The sequence below is a fragment of the Physeter macrocephalus genome, chromosome 4, assembly GCF_002837175.3.
Source record: "Physeter macrocephalus isolate SW-GA chromosome 4, ASM283717v5, whole genome shotgun sequence".
In the NCBI taxonomy this organism is placed as follows: Eukaryota; Metazoa; Chordata; class Mammalia; order Artiodactyla; family Physeteridae; genus Physeter; species Physeter macrocephalus.
Genome location: NC_041217.1, coordinates 35,545,188 through 35,558,824, shown reverse-complemented (window position 1 = coordinate 35,558,824; position 13,637 = coordinate 35,545,188). Strand labels below are relative to the sequence as shown.

At 33.5% G+C, this 13,637-nt stretch overlaps 1 protein-coding gene across 4 annotated transcripts in view; it reads left to right on the top strand.

Annotated features, from left to right (window-relative positions):
- The window catches only part of SYT14 (synaptotagmin 14), a 236,577-nt gene extending 223,191 nt beyond the window's left edge, over window positions 1-13,386 (top strand). For 3 of the 4 annotated variants that reach the window (XM_024133832.2, XM_028488488.1, XM_055084099.1), the window contains 2 exons: window positions 4,217-4,406; window positions 8,256-9,232. In XM_024133832.2, the coding sequence (XP_023989600.1) occupies window positions 4,217-4,406; window positions 8,256-8,569 (504 nt within the window). In that variant the 3' untranslated portion in view covers window positions 8,570-9,232. Of the gene's footprint in view, window positions 1-4,216; window positions 4,407-8,255; window positions 9,233-12,476 lie in introns of those variants that run through there. The other variant, XM_028488489.1, reaches the window with a different exon arrangement.
- The last annotated feature ends 251 nt before the right edge of the window (window positions 13,387-13,637 follow it).

Here is a 13,637-nt window from a genome sequence, read left to right as displayed (position 1 = left end):
GGATAGGCCAACCTAGATTCAAACTTGAAGACTTGTATAAGACATTTTTAGATTTTTTAAATCTAAAAATCTAAATCTGTAATTTTTAAATCTAAAAACTTGTTATAGAAAATAGTATTATAGTCTCTTTTTTTTAACTCATGGAGTGAATCCCTTTAGGAATGTTCAAAGAAAGTCCTAAACATTTTTATTATTGTTAATTTGTATATGTTGTATACGCGTATCATGCAATTCTTTCATTAAACCTTTTTTCTTGTGAAAGCAAACACATAGTAGAAAAGTGTAAAAGGCAGAAATGTACAACCCATCTAACTACCGTCCAGGTCAAGAAATAAAACATTACCAGTACCCCTCAGAAGCCTCCATGTCCTTCCTAATCACTATTTCTTCTCTCCCCACCCCTAGAGTTAACCACAATTTTGACTTTTAAATTAATCACTTTCTTGCTCTCTTTATAGTTTTACCACCTATTCATGCATCTGAAATACTATGGTTTAGTTTTGCCTGGTCTTTATTTGGTTTTTGTTTTGTTTTTTGTTGTTGAAATTTACATAAATGGAACCATACAGCTAAATATCCTTTTAGGTTCAACATTTTGCACTCAAAATCATGTTTGTAAATGTAGTTATAATTAGTTTCACTGCTGTATAGTGTATATATACTGTATGTACAGTATAGTTGCTGAATTATATGAAGTCACCACAAATTGTTTATCCGTTCCACTCTTTGGGGTCATTATAAATAATGCTACTATGGACGTACTTTCATATGTCTCTTGGTAAACATTGCACATATTCCTGATCGAGATGTATATATATGGAATTGACAGGTGGTATGGTATGTGTATTTTTAACATTTTAAAAAAACATATCACTTTACACTATAACCATTGGAATATGAGACTTCCCATTTCTCTGTGTCCTCACCACACTATTGTTTTAGCCCGGCTATTTGTTGTGTAGTGTTAGCTCATGGTTTTAATTTCCTTTTCCTTGATTAGTAATGAAGTTGAACATCATTTCACATATTTATTGACCATTCTTTTGTGAAAGTGCTGGTTCAAGTATCTGTCAAGTGTTTTTATATTGTGTTGTCTTTTTCTTATTGATTTATAGGTATTCTTTACATATTTGGGATTTGAGCTACTTGTGAAATATATGTGTTTCAGAGGTGTTCCACCTTTGTTGTAAATTAACTGTCTATTATGCATGGATTAATTAGTGGACTTTCTATTTAACAGTCTCTTAGACATTGTTTTATCGCATTGTCTTAAATAATGTACCTTTATTATAACTTTTGATACTCAGTAGAGCAGAGCCCCCTATCTTGTAATTTATTTTATTATTTTTATTGTGGTAAGAACATTTAACACGGTATCTACCCTTTAACAAATTTTAAGTGTACAATATTGTTAACTGTAGATATAATGTTGTACAACAGATCTCTGGAACTTAATCATCTTGCAGAACTGAAACTTTATACCCATTGAACAGCAACTCTCCGTTTCCCCCTCCTCCAGCCCCTAGCAACCCCCATTCTACTCTCTGCTCCTATGACTGACTATTTTAGATATCGCATATAAATGGAACCACACAGTATTTGTCTGTGACTGACTTATTTCACTTAGCATAATGTCCTCCAGGTTCATCCGTGTTCTCACATATGGCAGATTTCCTTCTTTTTTTAAGACTAAATGATATTTCATTGTGTATATATACTGCATACATTTTAGAATTAGCTTGTCAAGTTCCACAAAGAAACCTGTTGAGATCTTGATTATGATTGCATTTAATCCATCAATTTGGAGACAGTATTGCAAAATTGAACCTTATAATTCATAACATATATGATTTATATATAGCACTTCTAAATTTCTCTCAATAATAGTCATAGTTTTCTGTATAGAGTCCTTGCATGTCATTTGTATATTTATTCCTAGATGTTTTATATTTTATGTTGTAATAAATGTTATTTTGAAATAAATGTTATTTTCGGATTTGTTCCTGGTATATAGCAATATATGGATTCTTAAATTTTACCTTTGCAGGCAACTGTAATACCTCTGTGGAGCTGATTAGATTTCACGTGTGCATAGCTATATAGTATGCACATAAGGACAGTCCAAGTCATTTTACCTTTTATTTCATTTTATTGCCTTTCATAAGGCTAGGACCTTCACTGGCTGGAATCTCCAGTGCAATGCTGATTAGAAGGGGTAATAGTTGACATCATTGTCACATCCCAATTTCAAAGGGGAAACATTAAAAAAAATTAAGTATGATGTTACATGTTGCTCGATTTGGTTTGCTCAGCGTTTATTTAGAGTTTTGAATCTAAGTTTATGAATGAGAAAATCCTGTAATTTTTTAATAATGTCCTTGTCAGGTTTTGGTTTTAGGTTTTGCTAGTTTCTTACAGGAAACTGGGGAGTGTTTCCTCTTTTCCTGTTATCTGAAAGAGTTTGCATAAGACTAATATTATTAATTAGAATTCACTATTGTAGCCATCCAGCTAAAGTTTTTGAGTTTTATTTTGTTGGTTTTGGAAAGGTTTTTAACTGCAAATTCAATTTCTTCAGTAAGACTGTTCAGATATTCTATTTCTTCTTGTGTCCATTTTGCTTAGTTGTACTATTCTAGGAATATGTCCATTTCGTCAAAATTTCAAATTTGTTGGAAGAAAGCTGTTCTTACTCATTTTTTAAAAATCTTTTCATGGCCTATAGAATATGTAGTAGTGTCTTTTTTCATTCCTGATATTTTTTCATTTGTGCCTTGTCTCTTTTTTTCTTAATTGGACTAACATTTATCTATTTTTACTAATCTTTTCAAATAACTTATTTTCATTATCATTTAGTTACCCATGGATTATTTATATTTGTATCCTTAATTTCCAAATTTATGCATTTTCTCCACTAGAACTTAGTTTGGATTTCTAGCTGATTCAAAACACATTCTGAATGATTTACATCGTTTGAAATTCATTTGCTTTTTTTAATTAATTAATTAATTAATTTGTTTGTTTGTTTTTGGCTGCATTGGGTCTTTGTTGCTGCACGCAGGCTTTCTCTAGTTGCAGCAAGTGGGGGCTACTCTTCATTGTGGTGCGCTCCTCTTGTTACGGAGCACGGGCTCTAGGCACATGGGCTTCAGTAGTTGTGGCTCACAGGCTTAGTTGCTCTGTGGCATGTGGGATCTTCTCAAACCAGGGATCAAACCTGTGTCCCCTGCGTTGGCAGGCGGATTCTTAACCACTGTGCCACCAGGGAAGTTCCCGTTTGCTTTTTTAATAAATATTTTTGTAAAAAATCCACTGCATGCTTGAGAAAATGTATGATTTATAGTTGTAGGATGGAGTATTCTGCATTAGGACCATTAGGTCAGTTTTACTTATTGTGATATTCGAATCTTCTACATCATTACTGTATTTATTTGCCTGCTTGTTTGGTCAGTTACTGAAAGGAGTATGTGGACAACCCCACTGGTTGTGGATTTGCCTATTTCTCTTTCTAGTTCTGGCAATTTTTGCTTCTTTTATTTTGAGCCCATGTTATTAAATAATGCAAATTTGGAATTACTTTATCTTCCTGGTAAGTTTGCAGTTTTCCTCTTTATCTCTAGTAATAGTTACTGCCTTAAAGCTAACCTTGGCTGATACTAATGTAGTTACACTGATTTTCTTCTGGTTATTATTTGCATGGTAAATATTTTCCCACCCTTTTTTTTTCAATTTCTGTATATCAGTGTTTTACATATTGACTTATAAGTAGCAGATTTTGTGTTTATTTAATCAAAGTCTGCCAATCTTTGTCTTTAAAGGACAGTTAAGACATTTACATTTAATGTAATTGAGTCTGAATCTGTGTTGGTCTTTTAAGGTCAATACATCTTTTCAACAACTTTTTACATTCAGGAAAGAGTTCATTGACACCTGTGAGTTTAAGAAATTTATCTTCTCTGATTTGTATCCAAACATGCAAGAATTTATGAGACCTTCTCATCTCCTGTCATTCCTTTGACTGCTGTATAATGAAAAGAGATCCAGGAACTAAAATATGCTAAGAACATTTCTAATCTAGTGTTTTGGGAATTATGCTTACAACTCTTGTTTTTATCATGACTTATCTACCTAATTCCAATAAACAGGGCATTACCAATGTATCTATTAATATATCTTTTTTTACATAATACTATAAAGATTTCATTTTTGATTGCAGGGCTGTAACTCCCAAATGAGCGTGTCAGAAGTCTCCTGTAGTGAAAGTACATCCTCCTGTCAGTCTCTTGAACATGGCTCAGTTCCAGAAATTCTCATTGGCCTGCTTTATAATGCCACAACTGGAAGACTATCAGCAGAAGTGATAAAAGGCAGCCACTTCAAAAACTTGGCAGCAAACAGACCACCCAGTGAGTGAAAAATATTTTTCTTAATTCTAGTGTTTTCTGTACTTATGAGACTCGCAGTGTAGGGGTTTCAGTCCTATCATTTAGTCTTAACCAATCAATGATGGTTTAATCATCAGCTAATCTGTTTCATGTTTTCTATTTCCAGCCATTTGGGAAGTAGAAAGATCTGAAATTCAAAATATTAATTGTAAGGTGACAAGACTTTAACTTTTTCAGCATCTGCAGAATGAATTAGCCCTATCATAGCCATTATCTTCTAATGCCAGAAAAAGTTACAGGTTTTTTTAAAGGTAGTAACATTCCACAAATACGATGAGGAATGCTTATAGCTGTTGTTTTTAACTGAAGATCGATGTCATGTTTTCTGTCTGCATGCAGTACTATGAACTAATGTATATACTTCTATATTTTTCCTTCTTTTCTCCCTTAACAATTTAATAAAAAACTGTTTCTTCACATTTTTCCTCCTTTAAAATTATAAATCAGTACTGCCAGCTGAATCTTTTCTTAAATGGAATGTGCTTTGCTTTTACCAGGACAAACAGAATAAGGAATAGTTTGATATTTATGCTCGATGCTAGGAAAGGAAAGCTAGATGGTATAGATACCTCTGCCCTGTCTATATGCCTCTCACTCTTCTCTCTCCTTATCTCTCACCCAACTCAGGAGGCTGGGGATAGGTTATGCACAGAGAAATTGTCGCGCAGTATACCTCCAAAATTGTTTATTGTTATCTGTAGAAATAAACTGGGAAAGTAGCAGCCTCGTTATATTTCTCTAAAATTAAAGCTGTTAATAACAGCCTAAACTCAAAATTTGAAAGGAAATCTTGAATAATAATGGCAACCTTAAATTTGTTTAACAATTTCTCACAGACTTGCTTGAAGCAATATTTCACTCCAAGTATCAAATAATTGTTGGAGGGGAAACTTTTTCCACCCTTGAATTAACTTTACTTCTAAATATCCTAAAAATTATTTTTTCAATCAAAGTGAAAAGTCATAAAAATATATTTAGTGTGCCCTCAGTAGTACTGGAAACCTCACTTCTTACATACATCATGCAATGTATCTGTCCCTTCATTAAACGTCAGAAGGCCAAAATTAGATTTCTATTTCTACCCTTGGACGAGTGACCTAACTTCCCTAAGGCTGTTTCCTTATATGGAAAATTAAGGTTGTGTTTCTCACAGGGTAACTGTGATACTCAGATCGGATAAAGGCACATAAAAAGGATGGAATTATTATTGTCCCCTTTTTCCTTTCAGAAGGAAACATTCAGAGGGTGGAAAAAAGCAATTACTAGAGTAAAGAGCTTTGGAAGTGTGACTTGGTTATCTTCATTAATCCACACTAGGAATGCAAACTCAAATGGCCTGGGAAGTAACTTAAATGAGCAGAATTTGTAGATGAAAGAGAAGGAGCATGGAGAGGCCTGTGATAAAGGCAGGGGTGCATACCCTGCCTTAAGACATTCAGATTCAAAATTTTTGAACACGGTCTATTATTTGGGGTTACATTCAGCCACAAGCTGTCAGTTTGCAATTCCTGCTTTAGCTAATAGTTTAATTTTTTGACAAATCTTTAACTTGAAATGCTAGAAAGCAGCAGAATGAAATGACAGATTTGCCTTTCTGTCCTTGCTGAACCCACTCTGAAAGAAACAGAGAAACACTAATCAGAACTAAAATGAAGCAGTGGGTGGGTGGAGGTAGGGGTGGACAATAAACAAGTTAAGAGAGATTTGCATCCATAACATAGAGTAGTAGATCTATCAGGTTAAAGAATAGGTTATAGCAATTTCCATTATTTTAGAATTAGATCTTCAGTAGGAGAACAGTTCACGGTATTAGCTGGGAAGTAACTAGTAGGTAAATATAAGTCAACATTAAAACTAATTATATGAAGTAGAGTATTTATAAAGTAAAATATGACAGTTTTATCAGTTTGTCTATTGTATATAAGATTGTGACCCTTCATATATACCTCGGTTCTAAACTTTGAACTATGTTATAGACTGACTAATCCAATTTTTATCCCAAAGGAACAGTGGTAACATTCAAGAACAAAAATTTTGGTAGTTCTATTTTATTTTGCATAACTTAATTTTATATTACATTGGGAGTAAAAAAAAGTGTTTGAAATGTTAAATATTGCATGGATAAACTTAAAAATTTAGAAAAAAAATAATAATGATCCTTTAATGACTTTTTATTCAGTCTTTTATGGTCCGATAACTTGCATGATTCTATGTTCAATGTGCTTTAGACCCAGAATATATCATTATAAAGGTGTCCCCCTTTAAAACAGTGTAATTTTTGTTTAAGATTACACAATGACCTTAAAAATTCTCATTCCATGAAATTTACCCAACATACCCTTTTTACAACCCTCTACCTGAATTAAAATGCTAAAGTTTTGTGTTCTTCCACTCCAGTGAACAGTGTTTCCTCTTTAATTCTAACCTTTGACCCTCTTTCACCCAACAATTGACATCTGGTCATTATTTCTTTTACTGCTTTCCACCCCCTGTTGTCAGATGGACTGTTCTGTTGTCTAAAACACTTGATAGGTGGACAGGTTTATATAATCCGAGGTGAGTTCCTGTAGAGGCTAATTGGATGTTGTCTTTTCATGCAAAAACAAAATACCCTAAAACTTGCCAGCAGTGAAGCTGTCCACCATGTTGATTTCCCAAAAAAATGCACATTTATTATCTGTGGTACTTTAAATAAAACTAACTTAGAATTTATCTCTGATTATGGATGATGGTATTCAGAGTATCTATAAAACTAGCAAAACTTTTTAAATTAAAGGTTTATTTTTTCATTCATTATATTTTGATTCATAAGTAGAAATAGATATTTCATGAGAAATATTGCAATTTTCATTAAAATTAATTGAAATTTTGATATGAAGTACACATGATGGATCGACATGCTGAAGATAATTTGCATGAGTCTAAAGAACTTGAAAACACAGTTGTTTGAAAAGAGGGTTTTTCTCCCAAGTAACCAGGTAATGAATTGTTATGTTTCACTTGGTACACTAAACATCATATCAATTTTTTTTTTATAATTCATGAAAATAGTTAAGATACCATACCTAAAATTTCACATTAAATTGTGCCAAAAAGGAATCCTGTAGTATTTAACTATCCAAAAAGCACATTAAATGTATTCTTGCATGAAACCAGGAAAAAGTTTTACTTGATTTGCTAAACTTTGAGCCCTTAGTGCATTTGGCTTCATTTTGGCCCTTAAATGTTTTAAAAATATATTTAAAAACCACATCCATGCAGAGATTTTTTTGACATTTCATCCTAAGCTGTTTTGATGTCAGCTTTGCATTCTTGTCTTTCTCTTTTCCTCCTTACCATTTGCCTTCATTTCTATTCGTTTGTTTATTCTTACACTCTGAAAGCACAGTGGAATGCTTTACAGTGTTGTGGCTAATTGAGCTTGCTAAGTGTTTATTAATGCTATGATGTCCTGCTTAGTGAAGCTGAACGGGGGTGGGGATGGGAAGGGCGGGTAGTGGGAGGTCAAGGATGGGGGTGGGAGGGTGGAGGAAGGATTATGAGGTATACCTTTAAATTCTAACTATAATGCAGAAATAGTGAGGTTAAGATACGATTACCCCCCAAAGATTTTATGCCTACTTAGCATTCTCTGTACTTGTCACATTTTATTATCATTTAATCAAAATGGAATTATTGGATTTCTACTAAACATGGTATACACCATATCCTTATAAAGTATAAACACTTAATCTTCTCAGCAAGTGTTACAAGAAAGACGTTTTGAGTTTGTTTCAAATGATATTTGTGGTATGTTGTTTTTTTCTGTAGATACATATGTTAAATTAACTCTCCTGAATTCCATGGGTCAAGAGATGTCCAAATGCAAGACATCCATCCGCAGAGGGCAGCCAAATCCAGTATACAAGGAAACTTTTGTTTTTCAAGTGGCCCTATTTCAACTCTCTGATGTGACACTCATACTGTCTGTGTATAACAAACGCAGCATGAAAAGAAAAGAGATGATAGGCTGGATTTCTTTAGGTCTGAACAGCTCTGGAGAAGAGGAACTCAATCACTGGACTGAAATGAAAGAGTCGAAAGGACAGCAAGTATGTAGATGGCACGCGTTGCTAGAGTCGTGATGACTAGGATTAATGAGCAATTGCAGTTCAAGGCAGCATCATTTCTGAGTACAACATTACTCTTCTTACCGAGTCACCATGGGAAGATCTATTCTTTGAAGAATCATCTTTAACATTCTACCCAAATGCTTTAAATTCTGTGGAAAGAACATCTAATACTGACATAAATGAAGAAAAGAAGTGTCTCTAGTAGAGCTTTTTTCTCATTTGAGAAAATGAGAAACTTTCATCTTTCTTAAACAGTCCTCCAGAGCGTTAAGAGCATCCTTTTGGTTTGAAGTTAATTTTACTTTAGCAAAAGAGCCAATAATTTTATGAAAAATCAAAATTATAAATGATTTTGAAAATCAGAATTTTTAGTTGCAGCACCCTTTTAGGTCACCCTACATATTATACACAAGACATATTTTGACTGGCTCATCCCTGGTGTTCATAATGTTCTTTAATATGAGAAAGTCGTTCTCCAGCGTTGTCAGTCAGATCTAATGGTGAAAGGTTTCAATCACATTGAAGATCATTTTATTTCAGATATTTTCCTTTTGTGCACTTAGTTTTGTTGTGCCTCAGTTCTTCTCAATAGCACTAAATCTAAGTGCAAGCAAGTATTCATTTTCATAAGGGAATGTTTTTTATGTGTTATTTTAAGAAAAGCCCACTTCTTCAGTTGCCTCTGATTTTGCCTGATCCAAAGAGACCAAGTTACTGTACTGGTCCTTTGCAAGTCTTCTAGACAGGTTGTACTGTAGACCATGTAACTTTCTGTTGAAAGCACTTCCTGTATTCTTGTATTCCAATGTAGGAAGCTAATAGAGCAGGACTTCACTTTAAAATCTCTTTCAATGGTTGACTCTTTAAAATTGTAGTAATGTGAAAATACATTTTTTACAAACTAAAAAAAATATAGTGAATAAGCTGTTGAAAATTGAAAACAATTCAAGTTAAAGAAAATTTTAATCGTCTGCTCTAAGTACTTAGTAACCAACACTGCATAAAGCAGGTAGCATTCAAATAAGAAACAGTTCTCTTCACTCTTACTTCAATTTGTATTTGTGATCTAAAGACTCTCCAGTTCTAAGTTTGCATCAGAACATCATGTTAAAAACAGTTCTGAGATTCCTTAAGAAGTTTCTAGTGACTTGTGACTAGATTTTATGAAATTTACAGGTACGTTCTTCAACGTGATGTCATCCTGTGCCTTCCATGTAAGTTAAATTTGCTCATACAGCTTAAAAGTTGTATTTGCAAAATTAGGCCTTCAATTTTTATAAATGTGAAGATTAGATTCCTCAGAACAGTGTCACAAGATCTTTATTTCCTCTGAAGTGTGTAACAGTTGTATAATGTGCTAATTTTTTTAAATGGCAAGGCATTTGTTGTTTTTATATTTAGGAACTCTGATTACCAGGAATATAATTATAAGCTGTTTTCTTTTTAATTTTGCTTCTTATCCAATATATAATTTTATGCATCTGATTACCAGGAATATTATAAGCTGTTTTCTTTTTAATTTTGCTTCTTATCCAATATATAATTTTATGCATATACTTTATTAAATAGAATATGTTTTGTATATATGAAAAAATATTTTTTCTCTTTCTAATTTCTAGTTAAATTAGAAACATACTATTTACCAATTACTAAAAAGTGGTATATCATTGTTCCTAGTCCCAACTAAGTACTATGTATTATTATAAGCTAGAACTTGTTATTACCATAATAACAAAACCATGCATAGATATTATTACTTCAGCTTGGCTGTACTGAAAGGCCTTAAAAGAAATCCAAAAAGACAGTGAACTCCTAATATTTTTTAGTTTAAAAAATGGCAGCTCTATGCATTCATACACGAGTTATATGATAAAATATAAATGCTATATCAGGTGACATGGGGTTTAAGAATGTGTGTTAGAGAGTTGCATTAAAGGGAAAAATCTATTCTTTTATTATTACATTAATGAGCATTTTCCAGGGTTTTATAAATGAGTTAGTTTATAAAGTTAAAACATGAATCAAATGACAAAATATCTCATGAAAGTATTTTTAGCAACAGTTATGGAAAGAGATTGGAAGGGGGGCTGTAGATTTTACTGAGAAATTGGTTTTAGGCATTTGATGCTGCAAGTGTCTTTTCTGGCTTTGAAACAACTAACTGCATTGCTAGCAACTGGGATCGTCCTAATAATAAAAAGAGTTATCAGTCTTATCTGTAGCTGTAACAAAGCCTAGTCAAATACATATGAGACCAGCTTGGTGCTTTCTCCTACAGCAAGGAAAAGAACACTAACTAAATGCTATTTGTTAAATCTGTCTTTCTTCAGACTATGCCCAGAATTGTGTGTGTGTGTGCTTGGATATATCCTTAGGGGTTTATCTGGTCTGAGTATATCAAATCCGGTATGGCCTAAAATTTAATCAACAATTTTTAAATATTTCAAGAAAGACCCTACCTCCACCCCAGCTGCCAAGTCCTCAAAGATTATGAAGTGTATGTATATGTATCTGTATACACACACACACACACACACACATGCCTATACACACAACATAGATATACAATATGTATATGTGTGTGTGTGTGTGTGTGTGTGTGTATACATATATATATGTACTTGTATAGGTGAAGGTGCCCTGGCTTTCTCAGATAACTAAATAGAAAAGCATTTATCAAGTTTATGGATTATTTTTCTCCTCCATATGTTTACTAGAAATTATATTTGGTTTTGGGTGCTATTTGCTGCCATTCTCCTCCACATACAGCAAAATATATATCTTTTTATCCTTTGGATTGACACAGCTTAGAGTAATTACTCCCCCAAATTTGTCTATTATTTTAGAAAAAGATTAAATAGGGCTCAAGAGACCCACTCACTCTACTGAATCTAATGTACGAGACGGTACTACTGCTCTTTTGTGTGCTTGGATTTGCATGAAAGCTTAAAGGCAAAATCTTGTATCTTAGCAATTAAAGCAAATAGGGGCCCACTGGTGGGCAGCAGGTGTTGTCTGAGAAACTTGAGAAAGACAGCCCACTTTCTTATTGTTCTCTTAAAATCCCCTAAGTTTTATAATAAAATGAGGTAGTCCAAATACAGCGACTGACTGGCATTCATGGGAGCTCCTGAGCATGGAATTACAAGCTTTATTTGTCTCCCGAATGAGCTGCAACATGTAGTTGTTTATTACTGCCCAGGAAGCAAAGTGTATTTTAAATCAGAAAAGAATTTGTTTAGTATATCCTCTTACCTTTAAGAAGTTTTCTTCCGTAATCTTATGTCTTCTGTACTATTCACATTTTGTGCGAAATCTCTTTGCGTATTTTCTTACTGTGCATTCAGTGAATTCTCAATAATGTTGTATTTAGTGACAAAAATAATAAACTGAATCACAATTTTTAAAAAAGAAAAACCAGTGAGAAAATATCTAAACTACCCTGATTCATACGTACATGTTTAAGTGTAGGGCCTGGTAGGGCACTTTCATCTAGTCTAGTTCAGAAGCCCCGGGCTATATGTTAAATCATTTTCTTGATACCATCATCATTTTCACTTATCTAGTGAATCAGAAGCATAATCAATGCTTGCAAAAGGAAGGTAGAACCAGTGGGGCAAGGGTTCGTGGAACTGAGGGTGTTCTTTAAGATGAAGATAGAGATCAAATGATATCATAGTTTTTCAAGTGAACTGAGAGATAGGCTATTTGAAAGTGTAAATTTTAGATGAAACTAGAACAGTAGTCACCAACAAATTTTTCAAGGTCCCTGTCCAGCTGTTAATAGCGATAACACAAATTCACTTTCATGAAATTGCCGTTTGCCTACATAGACTAGATAGTCTACTCATAGAGATTTTTCTCATTGATAGCTATTATTCAGAAGTTTTCACTTTTTTTTCCTTTTTACTGTCCCCAGTTCACCCATGACCTACACTGGAGGTGGCCATCAGTATCATCATCACCAACCAAACTCAATGTTGCGCACAAGGTTAAACATACTGTGGAGCATTTTTCTTAAATTCACTTTAAAACATCATCTGTATCCACCAAAATGTCTAATAATGATGATGGTAACTGCTATAATTTAGTAAGATCTAGCACAATAATTTATTATTTTGATTCTCACAACAGTGGTATGAGGTAAGTAATATTATCAACATTTTATAGATGAAGAAACTGCAGGATAGAGGTTAAACAGACTTGCCTAAGGTCATCCAGTAAGTAAATAATAGAACTGGGATTAGAGCCCACATATAAATTACTCTAAAACCTATATTATACATATTGCAATTGCATCCCTCTTTACCAGTTGCAAGAAAAAACAGGGCAACACTATATTCATCAGTAATCCCACCCACTTTAATTGGATGGCAGAACTAGAAAAAGAGAAGGAAAAAACAGAGCTTGGGAAAGAGAAATACAAGGCAAAGAAGAAAAGAAGATTAGAGAGGTTTTTTTTCTTCTTGGGACACAAATGGTACTTTTGTGTCATACTTTGTAGATGACATATTTTCAGAGACTTGGGGATTAATTTACTCTGCCAGTTTACCCTATACTTACTTATATTCTGAAAGTGTATTAATCAATTTGTTCTGCTCCTTGTCCACTGTTGGGAATCCAAAATATTTTAATTGTACATGATCCCCTTTCTACCCTACGAAGTGGATAGCCTGTGTCCATGAGCACGTATCTTGCCAATACCAGTGGTGAAAGGAAAGACTTCTGTCTTCCTCTGCACTCTGATTGCAATTTAAGTTGCTTCTCTACCCTTTCTTAATGTTTAACTGGATTACAGCTAATTTTATCACATATGTAGTAGTACTTAATGCTCTGTCTTGTTATCTTTATGTGCCCCTTGTTCATAGTAGGCACACTATAAATATTGAATAAACTAAATTCCCTACGGAGGAAATCAATGATACTGTTATATGTCTCAATATTTATGAATCTTATGCATGGATTTATTTATGTCTTCATTAGTACCTACTATGTACCATGTATTTTTCTAAAGGCTACAAATGCAGAGATAACAAATTGGGTAGACAAAGTCTTTGCCCTAATGGAGCTTGCATGCTAA